The sequence below is a fragment of the Onychostruthus taczanowskii genome, unplaced genomic scaffold, assembly GCF_017590055.1.
Source record: "Onychostruthus taczanowskii isolate IOZ18803 unplaced genomic scaffold, ASM1759005v1 scaffold6, whole genome shotgun sequence".
Lineage (NCBI taxonomy): Eukaryota > Metazoa > Chordata > Aves > Passeriformes > Passeridae > Onychostruthus > Onychostruthus taczanowskii.
Window position 1 is genome coordinate 8,960,975 of NW_024503679.1, and position 18,471 is coordinate 8,979,445.

The window sequence follows — 18,471 nt, forward strand, 5'->3', positions numbered from 1 at the left end:
AGTATCTGCTGCAGAGAAAAGGGCTGCTCTTTCCCTTCTGGTTTTGAAACATCATTCCTCTATCTCTCAGCCCTGTCCTGAAGCCATTCCCCACCCACTGAAATGACTGTGCTAGTGACCGTGGGACCTCCACAGCACCAGGGAGTCATTAGTGAATCACTGCAATTTCTCAGGTTTCAGAGCCAGGGATTATCTTTATAAATGCACCCAACACTGCTATAGATGAGCAGGATTGGAAAGGTCTCTGTTCTTCAGAAGCTCCAGCATCCTGTTTTGCAGCATTCATCTTCAGGCTAATGAACAGTACAAACCTGCATCCAGAGATAAATTAAAGCCACGGCTAATAGCAGCAACAAAATAAGTGGCAAAAGACTAAATGTAAATAGCTTTGAAAGCTGATACGTTTCAGTGTGACATGATAATGCAAAAAGTGCTGTGCCAGTGCTGCTATTATTTATAATTCCCCAAATGTCTGAATTCCCTCCAGCCAGCATACATTAAGCACAATCCAGGGCATATGCCACAAATCATATTCAATGATGAAAAGTCAGGAGAAAAGCAAGAGCTCAATCTCTCTTGATTACAGCAGCCACAGATTTCTTTTTCATAGACTGCCAGTACTAATGAATGGAGAGGACACAGAAGGAAAACAAAAATACTCAATTCAACGTGCTCCATGTGCCAACAGATGTAGCTGCTCATAAACTTGATTAATTAAATGCAAACCATTGTCAAGAAATGTTGTTCAGGGGTTTTAAGCCCTCACTCTGACTAGCATCCAGACATGGACATGGAAGTATGATCCTGGAAAGCTGCATGGGATTTAGCTCTGGGGTCCTGGGTACAATCACTGCTACATAGGAGGGCAGGAATTTATGAAGAGATCCATTTTTTGGTGGAGAATAGTAGGTCTCCAAAGCCCTGCTAGAGCATGATTTATTCAGTAAGATGTATCTTCCTGCTGTGCCAGTACAACTGGAATACTGCCTCAAAAGCAGAAGCTGGGCCTCATGTTGACTCACAAAAATCTCTGATTTTCAACATGCAGTTTTCTGTCTAGAGATCATTTCATTGCAGACAGTGCTTCCGAGAAGATCTAATATTTCTGAAGTTTTTGAAATATGTTCAATGTTCAGGAAAAGTTTTGAGACCCAAAGGCAATTTCATAGCACAATCTTTGAAAAATCCAGAGGCAGAGGTCAGAGTTAAGCACCACTCGGCTGCAGTGATCTGTTACATGTTCCTGGCAATGCATTATTGCAAGAGGATCGGAATGTTTGCCTTGCAAAGGTTAGCTATGCTTTTAAAATTCACCAGGTCTCAGATCTCCCCAGCCTGAACAGCTCCATGGCAGTGCTGCCCTGACACTGTTAATGACAAAGTGGAAAGCTGTGTGGCAGGGTCTGCACAGCCTCGCAGAGCTGCCTCATGAGCCTTTGGATGGCCATTTTTAGCCTTGCTCGCTGAAATCAAACCTGGCAGTGCACCTGGCAGGGCATTTTTTTCCTGGTTTTGAAGGATGGTTGGACTTTGCTCCAGTAGGTTCAGTGGCTGAAGCAGGGCTGCACCACCACTGCAGGTCAGGCCGAGCTCCTGTCATCACCTGTCTTTGCTTTTTCAGCTGCTACTGACACATTTTTGTATCTAACATTAACATTTCAGTTGTTCTCAGGAGAACAAACCATTATGTATTAGTCTCACTGATGCTGCTCTTCTGCTCTGGTTGGCAATGCTGATTATGTAAAGGATATTTAATGTTGTAAATAATTAAAATTTTATACAAGATTTTGGCTACTTTTCAGGAGTAAAAAAGAAATAAAAGAAAATGTATGCAGTGAATTTGAAAAAATGCTCAAGTCTTCTAGGAAGTGGGGAGACAGCTAATAATATATAATTAACATATCTTCCTTTCTTCTCTTGTTGGTGCAGACATGCCTTTAGATGAAAAGCACGGGAAATTAAAAGTGTGTGGGACTGAATAATGTGGAATTTTATGTAAGTTCAACCTAGTCACCATCTACACATGTTATGGAGAGAGCAAGCCTGCTCCTGCTCAGGGATCTCATCCTGTACTACCTTTACACAGGCCTCCCCCATGGGGCCATGCTGGGGCTTTTCCTCCAAAAGGAAGGAAATTATGGCCTATCTTTTCCAATGAAAAACTTGGAATTCAAAGTGTCCAAAGGAGTACATATTAAAGGGTAGTTCATTCATTTAGAGTCAAACATTTGATTTAAAGTTCACCTCATGTTTCCATCAGACATCCCGAGGTGACACATCACAGCTCAGCAGCCCACAGTCAGGTAAAACACTTTTTAATGTCTGACTGTGGAAGGACATTAGCAGTCCATTGAGGAGGCTCCCGAGTCTTCTGACACGAATCCAGTAAAATATGAAAATTAAAGGTTCACAGACAGCAGCAGCAGATATTCCTGCTGGAAGCATCACTCACCACAGATCCCAGACCAGGCTGTTTCTTTTGTAACCCCATGTCACTTGCACTATGAACAGACGGCAAGGGGCAGCCCTTCACACAATCCAGAGACTTTCTGATGCTAAAAATGTACCCTGGGCTTAATGAGGCAGACAGGATACAGAAGTGCCAGGTGTGGCTGTACCAAACAGGTGCCTCTGTGCCCAGCAGAGGCACTGCCCTGTGCACAGCCCAGTGCCCACATGGATGAGTGGGAATGTCCACTGTGGGACCACCAGCTTGCTAGGAGCAGAATGAGGCTTGCTTCTGATAATTGTAGGTGATGGGATGTACTCACAGATACCTCTGTTGTACTAACACTCATAATTATGCAAATCCAAATAGATAAATGGAGGTGTTTTTTGCTAAGAATTAGAGACTGTTACTTGCATTTTACTGTGATGCACAATCAGCTGGTTTTGTAGCTGCTGGTTTGTAGTCCCTGGTTATTCAGAGACTGCAAGAATTTGCTGTACTGCTCGTCAGAACCATTGATGGCTCCTGGTAGAAAAGCTCTGAAGTAAAGGTCAGGGGCAGATGAGTTTCTCGCTCACCCCAAAGCTGACATTTGCAGCCTTGTAGCCCAGAGTAACAAAGGCACAACGAGCCACAGCCACTTTACAGTCCTCACACCCTCTTATTTCCTTTGGGGAAGCCTGGGCTGGTGCAGAGACAGAAACCCTGCTGCTGTGTGATGAGCACAGCAGTGTTCAGCAGCAGCACGACGCAGTGTCTGTGCTGACCCCAGGGCTGTTCCCTTCCAGGGATGTGCTGCTGTGTGCCCCTGGAGCAGCCTTGGAGAGCAGCCTCACCCCAGGGCTCCCATAACTGCTCTGTGCTGATGAGGAGATGCCAAAACATCCCTCCTTTCAGCACAGGGGGGTCATCCTGAGCCCTAGGTGATTCCTCCAGAGACAACACCAGCTTCAGCTCCACCAGGGGCAGTTGCATCAGTTACAGCAATCACAGGAGGGTTTTCAGTCCTGAGCATAACCCAAAAAGGGCAACAAAAAGCTGCCTCCTGACAATAGGCTTCTCTCAGCACTCAATAAATCCAAAATTTCATCTCCAAATATTTATAAATTCTATTTTTCCAGTCATGTAAGTACCACTGATCCTGCACCCCCTCTGACTGGGCTAAAGGAACAAAGTGAAGCAAGACAAACATTTTAAAGCTCCACCACTTGAAAAAGACTTGAAGTTTCCAAGTCTTGATACCATACATATAGACCAAAATCACATTCTTCTGATCAAAGGACAGCATTCCATTGAGTTCCAACTCGCAGCCTCAAAGATATTCATTTTCTGAAATCAATGAAGACAGTGAGACAAAAGATTTTACTTAAACTATATATTTTTACATAAAACAACTTTATGTTACAATAAAATCAGATAAAAATCACAAAGTTATATAATAAGTTCATAAAGAAAAAAATCAAGTTTTCATTTTATAGATATAAAACCCAGCATTTACTGCTACTAGGAGTCTAAATATTAACATTGACTGTCTATGGTCAATTTGAAAAAAAGAAAGAGAGGATAGTACTTTATTACAGCAGACAAAATGAGGTAAGAGATGTTTTTACAATGATCCAACTGTAGCAAACACTTCAGTTTTCATTGAAACATATACTAAATATAATAAACCCAAATAAAAATATACATTTAGAGCACTGCAGTGTTTTCCCACAGTTGTATATCAACAAATTGTCATTCACTAAACTTTACTTGAAACAGTAAAAACAGGGTGTATGTTTATCTTTAGTACTAAAACCTCATAATAATCTAAATATTTTGGTATAGCAGACCACACTAGTACACTCTCAGAACTTTCAACTACAAGGGATATATTCATGTTAAAAACGATGTGCTTTGTTTGTCATTCATGATGAGACTTATAGAATATTATGTTCATGATCACTATTAGGCAATTAAATGAAAACATCTAAATGCTGCAAAATACTCTTTAACTGAGCATAGCTTCCTCATCATGTACCCAGGTTAATCAAAATCCTGCAAACTTAGAAGCTTAGTTCACTAATCTTATCAGTCTTTTTAGCTAGTATATGGCTAAAATAATTATTGCTGACCAGTGTTAAAAAAACAAACAAACCCAACCCAAACAAAAATACAATAGCAGACAGATTTTTCTCAAGTGCCTTCCTTGTATGTACCATTACTATTAGGTAACTAAATTAACTAACTTTCAAAATGTGCATATAAAATTTTTGGAAGTATAGGCACCTTCATCTGAAGATTGTATGTTCAGGCTACTTGCTTAAAAAAAAAAAAAAAAAAAAAAAAAAAAAAAAAAAAAAAAAAAGAAAAAAAAGAAAAAAAAAAAAAAGAATAAGAGCTAGTATAAAACACAGTAGAAAATCAAAGGCCGGACATCCAACATCCCCCAGGGATGCAAGCAAAGCCCTCCTGGCCAGGACCAGCTCTGCCCACAGCCTGCAGGAGAGGCCTCCTTTGGGAAGCACCTTCATCACATTTATCATTCAACTCCTGACTCTATTTCACTTATCATTTACTGCAGAGCATGGTATTTAAGACATGCAAACTTCACGTCAGTGAAGCCTAAAAGCCTAAAGCCCTGCCCAGCTCCCGGGGCATGGCACAGCATCCATCCCTGGCCAGGCTGTGTGGGCCAGCCGGGGCTCCCTGCCTCAGGTGCGCCTGGATTCACCTTGTGGCTGTGGATTGCTTTTCCTGACACACAGGTGCTCGCTGAACACCATCCATGGAAAGAAAAGTGACCTTAGGGTAGCTTTCTGTCTTCCCATTGCTAAATTGCGCCCACAACCCTGCAGGCCCAGCCTGGGGCTCCTTGCCGCCCCTCAGGCCCCCGGGAGCAGGCCCTGCCCTTCTGCAAGGCCCCTGCTGCTGCTGAGGCCCTGTGCACAGGAACAGCTTCTCCTACTTTTCACTGGAAGTGGCTGCCCATAGGCAGAGCCATGGCTGCAGTGCTCTCCCAGCTCTGTGTGTGGACATTGTCCTTGCACCGACACCACCCCTGTGTGATATGCTGAGGAATTCTGATATTTACAGGCATGACAAGCCCGGAACTGACTGCCCGGACAAAGGTTGTGGGGCTGGTGGATCGGTGTGGCCATCGAGAGCTCATGGGCAGAGCACATCTTTCACTGAAATCTCTGCTGAAAAAATAGAAAAAAAAAAAAAATGCTGCTGCTGCAGCCTCCCCTTACACCTCTTCTCTTCAGATTTAGCACTGGGCTAAGTTGAGCTGAGTGAGGCATTTCACCCTGACAAGGGTTTTATCTTTGTAAATCCACAGGCTCAGGAAGACAGCACTACATTCCTTACAAACCATCGATGCTTTGATGCCAAGATAACTCTTTGGAAGAGCCTAAGGAAGAGCTGAGAAACTCCCACCACAGCAAGTTGGTGACAGTAGCAGGGAATTTTCCTTCTGTCACTTATGACGCAGCCAAAGGTGGCAAAAAATTAATAAGGAAAAGAAATGAACACTTGGGGAAAAAAATAACAGCATAGAGAAGAGAGCAGAAGTCTCTGGACAATCTGTGCTCTGTTGCCAGTGTTCCCTGTGCCCAACAAACCACGGAGCAATCGCTGGACAGGGCAGCTGAGCCTGTGCCTGAGCACCACAAGTGCTTTGGCTGGTACCCTTGTAAGACAATGGCAGTGGCAACAGCAGGCAGGACAGCAGAAACCCTTCCTGCTCACCTTAATTCAATGAGCAGCTATAAAAAATTGTTCTCCCTAAATCACTCACATAAAAACCGAATCAGATGTTTGTCCAGAAAAAAATACATTGTCCAAATAATAATAATTTGTTTTCTGGCCACAGATCAACCCAGTGTAAAACTGTTTTAAGAAAGTACATCTTTTGAATGCTTGGATACAGAAAATGACAGGTGGTGTTGAACTTCTTAAAGAAAAGACAATTTTCTTCCAGTGAGCTCACTCACTAAAGGAGACACCAATTAGATGTAGACAGAACACTGCAAAGTACTGCATTTGCTGAAAATGCACTTCTAGGCCAAACAGAACTACTTGTGAAGTTGAGTCAGAATTGGCAAAGAAAGATTCAGCCAAGTAATAAAAACCCAAAAAGTTTAACCTTCTTTATTCTGAGCTGTGCAAAAAATTTCCATTTTTTCATTTTGAAATAATTTATTCCTAATATGAGACTAAGGTATTTTTCCAAAATGTGACATATCTAATGGAATATTCTTTCCCCTTGAAAATAACTCCATCAATTTTTTATGTCACTTTTGCTTTTATGTAATACGAGGTATACCTGTTTATTTCTCATTTTGTCAAAACCCCTCAAACCCTAGCATTATTCAGCAGCTCTAACACCACCTCAAAGAAGCGTTTCACCCAAAGGTCAGCAAGTCACACTCTGTCCTGGTGTCACAGGAGGCCAGCACAGATTTTTCTTGCTGAAGCTGCCAGGAAGGCAGGATGGGAGTGTGGCAGGACCCACGGGGGTGCAGCTGACAGAAACCCACCTGGGAAGTGCCAAGCACATGTCCTTTGTTAAGGAAAGACCATGTAAGTGAGGTAGGAGAGATCCTGCCACAAAAACCACTCAGAGGGAGGAACCTGTGTCCAGAAAGGGAACTCAGGGTCACCCAAGGTGAGGTACAGGCCCCTGTAAATGTGCTCAGGCTGAGTGGAAGTGGAGCACTGGCCAAGGCATTGCTGACAGGCACAGGGAGACCAGGATTAGCCCAGCACCGTGTAACAAGTAAAACCAAGCTCTGCAGATCCTCTCTTGGACAGGGATGAGTATTTCTTGGCCCTGGCAGTATTTAGGGCCATCCCTAAGAAGGTGTCTGCCAGCTGAACTCAGGGTGCCCACAGGGACAGGTGAAACTTCAGCTGTGCACAAAAGAAGTCAGTGCATCCACAGGATGGTGTGTGCATTTTGGTGGGGGAAGGCTGGCTGTCCTGTCCTGGTGCTCCCATCAGGACAGAAGAGGCATTTCAGTGCTGGGATGAGTCTCAGAGGAGCAGTGTGAGGCTCTCAGCTTGGCACATGGGTTAGTGCTGGGCCACCAGACAGCACCAAGGAATAGGCAGTGTGTGACACCATCAGTCCCCTGGGGTGGGGACAGGGACAGGGACAGGCCAGAGAGGGCAGCTGCAGTTGGTGCCCAAACTCTCCTGAGAGCATGCACTGCCACTCTGTTTTTTCTCTTGAAGAGGAAAAATCCAGTACAAGAGATGGAAAGCTTAAAAGAGATGGTGTTTTGGAGAGTTTAAGTGATTATACATAGAAGCTCTCAACTTACTGCTGTTGGGAAGGAAAAGAAAGAAGGCAATTATATCAAGCCCTTGGAGGCTTGAAGGACAGAATTTCCCACAGCATAAAGCCGTGTACAGGCATCCCTAAGAACTCAACATCAGAGCAATAGCAGGTACATACAGATATATACATCTGGGGCAAGACAGAAGAGACAGGGCAGGGATTTCTTTAAGGACACTCCATTGCTCCTCTGGTGGGCACTAAGCACCCAGAAACAACTGCCTGTGCCACAGCTATGCACTGGCTTAATGTGCCGCCATCAAACTCCATCTGTTTAATTGATGCAATCCCATGGAAACACTTCTCTTGCAATTTAAGAGTGGCTTAATACATTCCTAATGAACTGGATCTGAGATAGACCTGACTAAAGTGGAAAACAAAGATCTGGATTAAACCAAATAATCTAATTTTTTCACAGAGTCTTTTGCATCCTTTTACCCAGCATCATATTAAAAAGAATTTATGTTAAAACAAAGAGAGAAGCCCTAAGATCACTCAGCAGTAAAAGGAAGATAGGGCAGAGTCCTTGGTGTAAAAGCAATGAAGCACTGGGAGGAGCAGGGCCTTGACTGCCAGTATTGCTTGCAGCTCTTAGTTGTGTTATCCTGTGGCTCCCAGCTGATGCAGGGACCAAAAAACAGCATGGGAGGAGAGGAGAAGCAGGATGAGCTGCCTTCTAAATTATGGTGTATATCTGACTTTCTATCAAATAAAAAGACTAAAAATGGAGACTACTTGTGCACGACCACACACTTGCTGACGTCATTTTCAATTTTGAGAAGTCTGATCTAACCCCACATTATACAACTGTTGAATCTTCCATGCTGGCAAAGTCTAATTTTCACACGCCTACATGCTATGTACCTGATTTTTATTTTTATTTTTAAATATCAACAGCCTAAATAATTTTTTTTTTTAAAAAGAGACGTCAATGGTCATAATGGTTATGAAATGTTCTAGCTTTACATCCAATTACATCCATTGTTTCAAAGGAGTAAAAGCAAAAATACTCAAAGTCCATTCTAAAAAACAGGCAATGAAGATAATGTAACAGTAACAGATGAAATGAAAATTCAAGGGACAATTGCAGATCCTATCTCCACCTTGGGGATTATACATTCATCTGCAAAAAAGTATTCAATGCATGTTTCATCTGCAACCCACCTTTCTTTTAAAGGTCACTTTAATAATCAAGATGTGCAAAAAAAAGGAAAAAGCCCTGAAATTCCAAGAAAAGCATGGCCATTTTATATCAGTCCCTGCTGGCAAGCACTAAAACAGTGCTTAGCCAAACTGCCGTCTGAATCAAGCAAATTACAATGTCATGTACACAGAGGCACTTTCCTGAATTAATTAATTAATTAATTAAACACCCTCAAAACAGGTTATGGGGAAAGAAGACAAAGAAGCTGAAGGAAGTCCTGGGGGAAAGAGCCAGGTTTGGGCTGGATTCTCCTCTCTCACCCTTTTTACATCCCTGTCTGTGATGAACTGAACTTCCTTCTCACTGAAGGCCAGGGTATGACCTTGCATTCTCAACACAAGCTTAGAGCTGCTGAATAATCAGTTCAAGAATAAAAGAACATTTCTGCCTCTTGGGTTGAAGGGGGTTTTTTGGTACAACCTAACTTGGTGACCAATTCCTATCCTACTGCCAGAGAAAGCAGAAATCCTAGGAAAGGATTTTAATTTCTCATGCATCTTAATTTCTCAAATTTCTGCCCTGTCAGTCTCTTGGGCAGAAATTTGCTTCTGAGCAACACCTTCCAGTAACCTTATGATGCTTCTCAGATCCATGTCTCCTTCCCCACTGCTGCAGATCAACAACAATCAAGCTGCACGCAGAGGGGCATGAGTCCTGTACAAACCAGCAACATACCACTTTTAAAAACAAGTATCTGGTCCCCAGACTCAGGTGGGCATTTTTCAGAGACGCACATAATGATGGAACTACATGGGTTCAAAACTAAAGGCCAGAGAGAGGTGATGCTACTAAGCAAGAGAAGCTGTTGTCACTGACTGGTGAGCCACATGACTTCACGAGCTGAAACTCATTTCTGCATTGTTGACTTTGTGCTGTATGGGTCCAGGCAAGCACATGAAACCTCTATCAGAGGCTATCTGAAATCCACTGCATTTTTTTGGCTGAATTTGGCCTGATTGACATGGTCCCTAAAGGTACTGGTATCTGTGAGAAGTGATTCTCCTGACTGCAGCTCATCACAGGCACATTTTACAAACTGCAGGGGTTCCAGCTAATCTCTCTGCTCCACCACGGAATAAAGTCAATTCTGCTAAGAGTGCTGATAGTCCGACAAGAAAATTACTTCTTTTCTGTTTCTATGGTTGCAACAGCCCTTAAGAAAGATATAAATTTCCCTGCAACAACTAACTGCATATTCATTTTAAGGTAGATCTAGTTCCAGATTCCTGAGACAGAACCCTCTAACTGTTCCCAACTCCACAAAGCCAGAGCAGCAATACAGAAGGTTTCTAATCGCAACAGAATTCAGTGAGCAGCATGATTGGTTTGGTAAATAAACAAACAAACAAACAAAAAAAAAAAAAAAAAGAAACCCACCAAAAAAACCCCACAGCAAATTTTCAGCCTCTATGTACAAAACCAATGCAAACAAGTGGAACATTCTAGTTATATTTTGTAAAACACACGTTTGGGATCAACAAAACATCAAACATCCAGACCCTAGATTACAAAAAAGATCTATTGCCATCTAATTGTCAACCCCAAGTTTAGACAGTCCTTGTCGAAAATCATGTAATTCATCTATCTTCCCGTCTAGTACATCTAAAAAATTCTTTAATTCAGTTTTAAGGTTGGTCTGCCTATGTTTGTTCTCTTCAACTTCTGTCCTTAGCGTTCTGACTTTCTCTTCAAGATCTTTGTTCTTTTTCTCAGCAGCCTTAAAGACAAAAGAGACAATAAGATGAATCACAGAGAAGGATGAGCAGTATTTCATAAATTAAAGCAACAAATGGCAGCTGGGCTGTAAGAGTTTGCTCCAACTTCTGTAAACTGATTAACACAAGCACCTCTGAGAGCAACTGACATGAGTGTGTCAGATTAAAAACCCACGCAGGAAAGGACACAGATTAACTGGAAAAGATGCTTTGCATCAGACTTTGTCATTTGGTTGACATCTTCAAATTCAGCTGGATTTAAATCGTGAACTGTGCATACATTTGTGTCATTGCTACAGTTGCAGAATTAGACACTGTGCCATCAATTACATACAGAATTATCTACGGTGGTTTAACCTTGGAAAACAAACTTAGGAAATACTGTCTGAGGAATAAAGTTGCTTTATTCAGCACTTTGGGATTTATTGGTATTTTTTTTTTAAATTCTACTTTGCCTGATGGCTTATTTATTGATTGGATTTTACTTCATCGATAAGACTGCTCATTTTTGTTCTCTTTTCATGTATTAAATTACTGCATTTCCACAAGACCCGACTCGAGGAGGCGATGCCCAAAGTCCAGCTGCTGCCTGGGGCAGGGCCCCCAAGCACTGCTGGAATGGGATGTCACAGCACAGGGACACATCACCAGGTGAACTTTTACCCTCGTGCTGAGCAGCTATGCTCATCTGCTTCTTTCCCAAAGCCTGCCCTGCTGCCACTGCAGCAATTACCCCCAGTTACCCCCAGGTCTTGGGGAGCTGCTCGACACACAGTGCAGCTCCATGAGCCCAGAGCAGCAGAAACATGGGACACAGGAAGGTCTTGGGGAGCTGCTCGACACACGTGGCAGTGGTGCAGCTCCATGAGCCCAGAGCAGCAGAAACATGGGACACAGGACAGCCTGGAATTGAAGGAGAGGGATGCTACATGATTCCAGGCAAACCAGTTTCTGCAGTGGAGCTATTTCATCACTCCTTTGCTGGGAATGGCACTGTGTATTTTGCATGTAATTAGCATTTTTTGTTTTTACAAACTGGACCTCTCTTGGCTTGAAACACTGAAGTCTGAATAGAGAAATGCATACAGCTACCAGAAAAAAAAAAAGTCAAGGAAAGGTACCAACTATTTTGAAACTAATTTCACTGCTAACTGTACCTGTAATTGTTCAGATACAGATTCACATTCTGACATTAGCTCTGGTATAATTTCACCCTGCTTTCGGAGCTCTTCCAGTTCCTTTGAAAACATAAAAGAAAAAATATTAGTGCAAGCTTCAATTTAAAACATAATGAAAATTTGAAAAGATGAAATGGCTTTGCATATTTTATTGTATTCTGCACAGTATTTGGATGGAAAATAATCAAAATAACCTGCCTGCATTCCAAAATTGCTAATTTTCTACAAGAATACATTTTTTCACTGAATTTCTTACTTTGCGTTTCTAAAACAGGCAATGTAATCCCATCTCTTGCATGAATTCCATGAATTATATTAATAAAATCTTGACCTAAACCATGTAACTACGCAAATGATGTATTAAATACCAGAGAAATCTGAATGGCTGTAATGCTACAAGCAATTTATAGATGGTAGCAAAGAGCATATTAGACAATTTCAATGACATATGACAGCAAAAAAAAAAGGCCAGTGGCTTTACCAGCTGCACATACAGAGACATCATTACAGAACACTGGTGTCATGGGCTTTCCTCCATGGTACAACTCTGAGAACCACCACCTTCCCCCTTCCCCAAAATCTGTATTTGGTTCTGGCCTCACTACCCAAACTGAGCAGACTTGATGAAGGCAGTTAATGGAAAGAGCAACAGTAGGAATCCATGTCTCTGTTGGAAACTAAGACAACTTGGCTTGAAAAAAAGTGCAAGATCCTCCTCCAGAAACTTCCCATGTAGGTGATGATCTCCAGAGAATGCAAGGGTGTACCCCTGGACTATCTGGACTTGTGTAAAGCATTTGACACTGTTCCACACAGGAGCCTTGTCTCAAAATCAGAGAGATGTGGAATTGGTGGAGGAACCACTTGGTGGACAAGCACCTCCTCCATGAAAAGGGTATCAGCAGCTTTTCTTACATGCAATGCCATGAGAACACTTCATGTGGGTTTGGATTCCAGACCATGAAAGATTACTTACAGGCAGTTTAGAGCTAATTGAGAACATGCTGATGTAAGCATGAATTTTTAAAACAAGTTAGTATATTTTCAGTGTAAATGGAAGACAGGCTTGTAAGATTCACAAGTCGATCAATTTTCTGGTTCATTTGATACAGTAAAAATGTGAATCTTGAGGAGAATTCCAGGAGACAATAAGGGCTGTTCTATATGCTATTCTCACAGAAAGGTTGGGAAGACAGCATTACAATTTCCTTTGAAATAAAGGGCTGGAAACCACTATATTTATGACAGTGTATCAAAATCCATCTCCCTAAACTATTTCCTTCCACCACCACACAGCCCCTTAACAGCAGAGCTTTTAAGAGCACCAGAGATTACAGAGATGCTGCAATGGCACATGGCAAAGTTTACTGCACTGCTTTTCCTCTTCAGCCAGCACACAGCATTTGGTCAGTGTGACAATGCAAAAAAAAGAGCTTCTCAGGATTTTCCCACTGTTCTGGTGTTCCAAGTCATCATCCTCCTTAGAAAAATTAACACCCTGTAATGTCAAAAATGACAAACTGGGGTACTCTAGATGAATCTGAATTTCTCACTCCTGGCATTAGTCCTGAGATCAGAGTGAGCCCATTATCCAGCAAAGCTGCAAACTATGAGCCATGCAGAAAAGAAACAGGGCTTGTTACACAAATGCCAAATTATTTTCTAAGTGATGTCTTTTTAATGACAATCCTGATGTCTACAGGAATTTTTGGCACGGGGAAAGTCAAATGAATCTGTTCTCAGCACACATCTGTCTGGCACTGGGCACCAAGTTTCACCACTGGCTCTTCTACAAGGACAAGTGTTGTGTACATAAAAGCATCCTTTTCTAACCCCTGCCAAATTACAGCGTGCAGCCACAGCACACAACACATCATGAAACTTGGATGGAGAAACACTACCAAACAAGGGACTGTACATGGAAAACCTAGAAACAGGAAACACCCCAAGACATCAGGCTGCTTCTGGTGGTAGGTGAGCCACTCCATAAATTTACACCCAAGGAGAGAAGCAGACAGTCCCACTCAAACAGGAAAATGCCATTTCTGTATTCAGGGCACTCACCAGCTCTTTGTCCTGAAGTTCTGTTTCCAGTTCCTGGAGACGTCTACTCAACTGTGCATTTCTTTCCTTTTCTTTATTTATTTCATTGCACTGTTCCTCCAGTTCTTCAATCTTTAAGGAATGTCAAACATTAGGTGAAATTTTTCAAACTTCTGAAAATCTGGGGCAGAACACAGCTGATGAAATGGACATGGGATCTGCTTCCTAAATCATAGCATTTGATTCACTGCAACCAAATTATCACTTCTTTCCTTCAAAAGAGTCAATTTACACATTCACTAGGAAACCCTGGGTCTGTATTTATTCTCTCTTACAGTCTCTCTTGTAAGTACTCAGGAATGCACAAAACACTGAGCTGCTAAAATAAGTGAAATTTGGGATAAAATCTGCACTTCAGTCCTCTGAAGCCAACACAAGGCTACAAGGAATGGATTTTCTTAACACATTAGGAGAAGAAATCTCTTGGGGATTGCTTATTATTCCAGCTGGTGTATGAGGGGCACAACATCAAAACTTTGGGGGGAGAACCAGTTCAGAGCAACATCTGCTGCTTTGTTCTCTCGCCCAGGGATGTGCTTTGCTCTCTCCAAACCTCCTGCTGCCAGCTCTGGACTCAGCTCCCAAGAGATGCACTTCCCACAGGCCGATGGACCAGCTCATTAAAGAATGTATTTTAATTCTCAGCTTCATGTTGCTTTGGGATTATAACTTCCCTCATTTGAAGGTAGAGTGATATGCAAAAAATTCTGACCCAATTAATAAAGGAGAAGGAACTTCCCAGGGCACTGCAGTGGTGCAATGTGAGCACTGAGCGAGGAACCTGCTTGGGGAAAAACCTCAGAAAACCTCCCTGTACAGAGAAAGAGAGCACATTATACAGACAGCATTGCTGCACAGTCTGGCTGGTCACCAGCATGGGGACTTTGAAAAGGCAGTAAGAGCAGTGGTGTTTTAATAATCTCCTCTTTTCTAGTACAGCTGCTGGGATGTGGCATGTGTTGATGAGAACAGCTTTTCCCTGCAACAGTACAGAAAGGGAAATAACCGCCCGGCAAGTGATGATATTTTCCCATAACACACTGTTCCAGTCTCTCACTTCTCCCCTGTCCACAAGAGACTGGATATAGGAACACAAATCATGTAACAACTAATATTAACTTGTTAATGTAACATCAGTTAATAGAGCTCTGGTTTGATCTCTGCATTCACTGTGCACGCATAAAACATGAGTGAATAAACAGTGAGTACTGGCCTCAGAAAAAAGGGTGTTGTTCCACAAGAACTTTCAGTGCCAACAAGCAACCCAAACCCCCTCCAACAGCTAAACACTACTTGCAGCCTATGACATACAAAAAGACATGAAATTCCTTCCCTCTTCAAAAGCAAACACTAAACAAAAAAACATCCTCACCAGATTGATACAATCTGATCTCTACTTTAAATGCCCTAGTGATCCATCTAAGCAGCAGGAAAAGGATCCAGATTTCCAAAAGCACTTAGGATAAATAGGATGAAAATATCCCTGCAAAAGCAGTGCTCATGGAAACCAGGATCCCCTGTGCCCATAGGGGCTGCTGCAGATAGTAAAGCATTATCTCAGAGATGGTACTACTGACTACGCTAAACCTTCACAGATTTTTGAGTTGTTCTCTGCTGTAGCCATTGCTAACCCTCCATCTTATACAACCAAGAGATGTGCTCAGTAATGAAGGGGAAAAGGCTTTGATGACTCCTGTTGGCAAGTTTCTGCATGAGATGTGCCAGGTGTTAGCGCTGGAGGTCCCAGCTCACAGCCCACAGTGCTGAGGAAATAACTCACATCCTCATTCCCCTGCACACTGCTGGGATTTGCTTCTAATCCTGAGTGGTTCCCAGGCTGGGTTCCTGTGGATAACCACGCCACAATCTCTCCTTCTGCTCATCCATATTGGGCAGTATTTAAGTGAGCTTTGACAGGGATATGCAATAGCAGTCCCACTTTTAGAACCCTTCTGGTTCCTCACCCCAGCCAGCAAGCCCTGCTGACACCAAGTCTCCCAAATCCTGACGCAGGGAACTTCAGGTGATGCAGCAGCTCCTCTGCTCCCTCCCAGCCTGCTGTGTGCAGAGGGGAGCAGCTGCCTGAGCTCCCCATCCACCTGCTCCCCATCCACCTCCCTTTCAAGGCCAGCTCCATCTGCTAGCATACGCAGCAAGAAAGCTGCAGAGATCCCAGAAGAAGACCCCTCCTGGGAGCAGCTGGCTGGAGGGGCAGCTATCCTGTGGGTATGTTCTCTACCTTGCCCCTCAGCTGGTCGTTCTCCTCCTTGCAGGCTGAGAACTGCTTCTTCCAGTGCTCGATGCTGGCCGCCGACTCCTGCAGGGCTGTGGACAGCCGCGCGTTGCTCTCCCGCAGCGACTGCAGCTCCGTCTCCCACTTCTTCACGTTGGATGAACTGGGAAAAACAGGATGCCATGAGGTGGTTTCGCCTTGTGTTCCCGTGAGTTGTTATTCTTTACCTGCCTGCAAACTCCCCCATTAATTTGCTGCAGTAAGAGGCAGAGCACTCAGATGTGTGTAATTGCCTTTAGCCATCACGTTCCTACGGAGAACAAAAGCCTTAATTTGACTGTCTCTGTCAAAACAAAGGGATCTACCAAGCCCAGCAGCAGTGGCCTGTGTCTGGAACAAAAGCCCTGCTGTCAGAGCAGGCTGTAGGGTCCAGCTGCCCACTTGCACACAGGGGTCTCACCCTGGCACTGCCTGGTCCCTGACACCTCCTGAGCTGTGTGGCTGCAGCACCTGGGGCCGGGCACCTGGCAGCCCTGCAGCACAGCCACTGCACATCTGCAGATGGCACAGCTACTCCAAATGGAAGATTTCAGGGGTTGACATGATCTATATTTGAATTTATTTTAATGCTGAGTCTTAACTATAAAAGTGTTACATAATGCTGCAGAATTAAACTACTCATTCCCCAAAGCTCTCAGCTGAAGCACAGAGCACAAGATTAGAGGGTGAACGGGAGGAAGGCTTTGAAACTCCCTGTGTGCTACTTGCTGCCTGCCTGTAGAGGTGTCTCCAGCAAGAGCAATGAGCTCACACTACTGTTTGAAGCAGGTTAAGCTACTGAAATGTCAATAAAGAGAGAAGTTGTACTTCAAACATAATATATGCAACCTTGGAATTGCTCACTGGATAATGCTGCTCACAGCGATGCTTTGTTTTTTAAATACCTTTTTAAGAGTAGCTTGATCTTGTTAGATTTTCTTTCCATTCACAGATACACATTCACATGCCAGCAGCAGACAAGGCAAGATCCCAACAGAGAATTACTCTATTTTAATGTTGTAACTTTGCATATTGCAACGCCTGTATTTTCACTACAGCTGCAAATTACTCTTCTCAGCATTTTCAAATTATTTATCAAAGCAAATAGCAAAAAATATGATTTCAAGGGGCTCTGTCCACAATTTAGAAATATCCCCTAAGACTTCCAAGTGCTCTGATGAAATTATACTTCTCACTTCAACTTTTTATGGTTGAGTTCATTCCCTTTCATAATTTTAAATATCCATATCTATTTTCATCAAAGTAAGTGTAGCAAACTCAAAGCAAGATTTGCTTCACATGTTATCAGCAGCAATTGCTCCCCTATGGCTTTAATGTTATTTCTGTAGTTCTAAAACTTCCTGAAAGAAGATGGTTATAATAGTTGGCATCAGCAGAATGAAAGAGGGCTTATTTCTTCAAAAACTACATCAGGAATAAATGAAATGGGAAATATTTCTCAACTGGACACCAGGAGATACTTGCTAAAGTCTCAATTCATCCATTCTGCGGCACCATTTAAAATTAATTACAATCTGAATAATTTCTGTTAATATCATTATCCATCAGATAATTACAGCACACTTTCCCAATGCAATTTAGGTTCTACAGGAACTTCACCTTTGGGCTAGAGCAAATTTTAATTTATCATTCTCAGATTTGAGATGTGCCTCAGCAGGGCCACCGTGTGATGCCTTCTCGTCGTCTGTGCCATTCACGCTTGAAGCTCGAGTGGAAGATGGTGTTTCACGTCCAGACTCCTGCAGCACAACACACAAACGAACACTGGGTGTCTCCTGCATCTCCTGCAAGACCACAACACCAATTTCTTTGTAATCTTGATCCCACACCACTTGGCTGAGACCTCGGCTCTCCTGGCAGAACAGTGGTAACACACACATACCCTTTTCATCTTGGCTGCAAAGCTGGTCTGTTTAAAAAGAATGAAAAAATTACAATGATATACAAATGGAAGTTTAAAGTGTTCAAAACTTTAAAAAAATTTTTTCCCTGATAAGGCTTGTGTTTTTCAAAAGTTGTTTGGTTTTTTTTAAGATAATGAAACAATACAACACACAAAGTACAAACAAACAAACAAAAATAGTACTGCTCCTCCAAAGACATACTATTTACACACTGCTTGGTGCTGACCACCAACAGAGAACAAACAAAGTGAACTACAAAGACCATGACCAAAGTCTTTACAAAACGAGTATCCAAAGTCAGC

General features: G+C 42.7%; 1 protein-coding gene and 1 long non-coding RNA gene across 5 annotated transcripts in view; one reads left to right on the forward strand and one right to left on the reverse strand.

The window, feature by feature from the left end:
* The first annotated feature begins 3,821 nt into the window (after window positions 1-3,821).
* LOC121343430 lies at window positions 3,822-10,344 on the forward strand. The gene is made up of 2 exons (XR_005953705.1): window positions 3,822-6,847; window positions 6,884-10,344. It is a non-coding gene; the product is annotated as an uncharacterized LOC121343430 (long non-coding RNA).
* Window positions 10,345-10,409: 65 nt separating this feature from the next.
* The window catches only part of HOMER2 (homer scaffold protein 2), a 53,483-nt gene continuing 45,421 nt past the window's right edge, over window positions 10,410-18,471 (reverse strand). Inside the window, exons 5-10 of one of the 4 annotated variants that reach the window (XM_041418600.1) lie at window positions 18,148-18,174; window positions 17,865-18,049; window positions 16,212-16,368; window positions 13,934-14,044; window positions 11,849-11,929; window positions 10,410-10,693 (exon numbers count right to left, since the gene is read on the reverse strand). In XM_041418600.1, the coding sequence (XP_041274534.1) occupies window positions 10,505-10,693; window positions 11,849-11,929; window positions 13,934-14,044; window positions 16,212-16,368; window positions 17,865-18,049; window positions 18,148-18,174 (750 nt within the window). In that variant the 3' untranslated portion in view covers window positions 10,410-10,504. The remainder of the gene's footprint in view (window positions 10,694-11,848; window positions 11,930-13,933; window positions 14,045-16,211; window positions 16,369-17,864; window positions 18,050-18,147; window positions 18,175-18,471) is intronic. The other 3 variants (XM_041418602.1, XM_041418601.1, XM_041418603.1) reach the window with 3 other exon arrangements.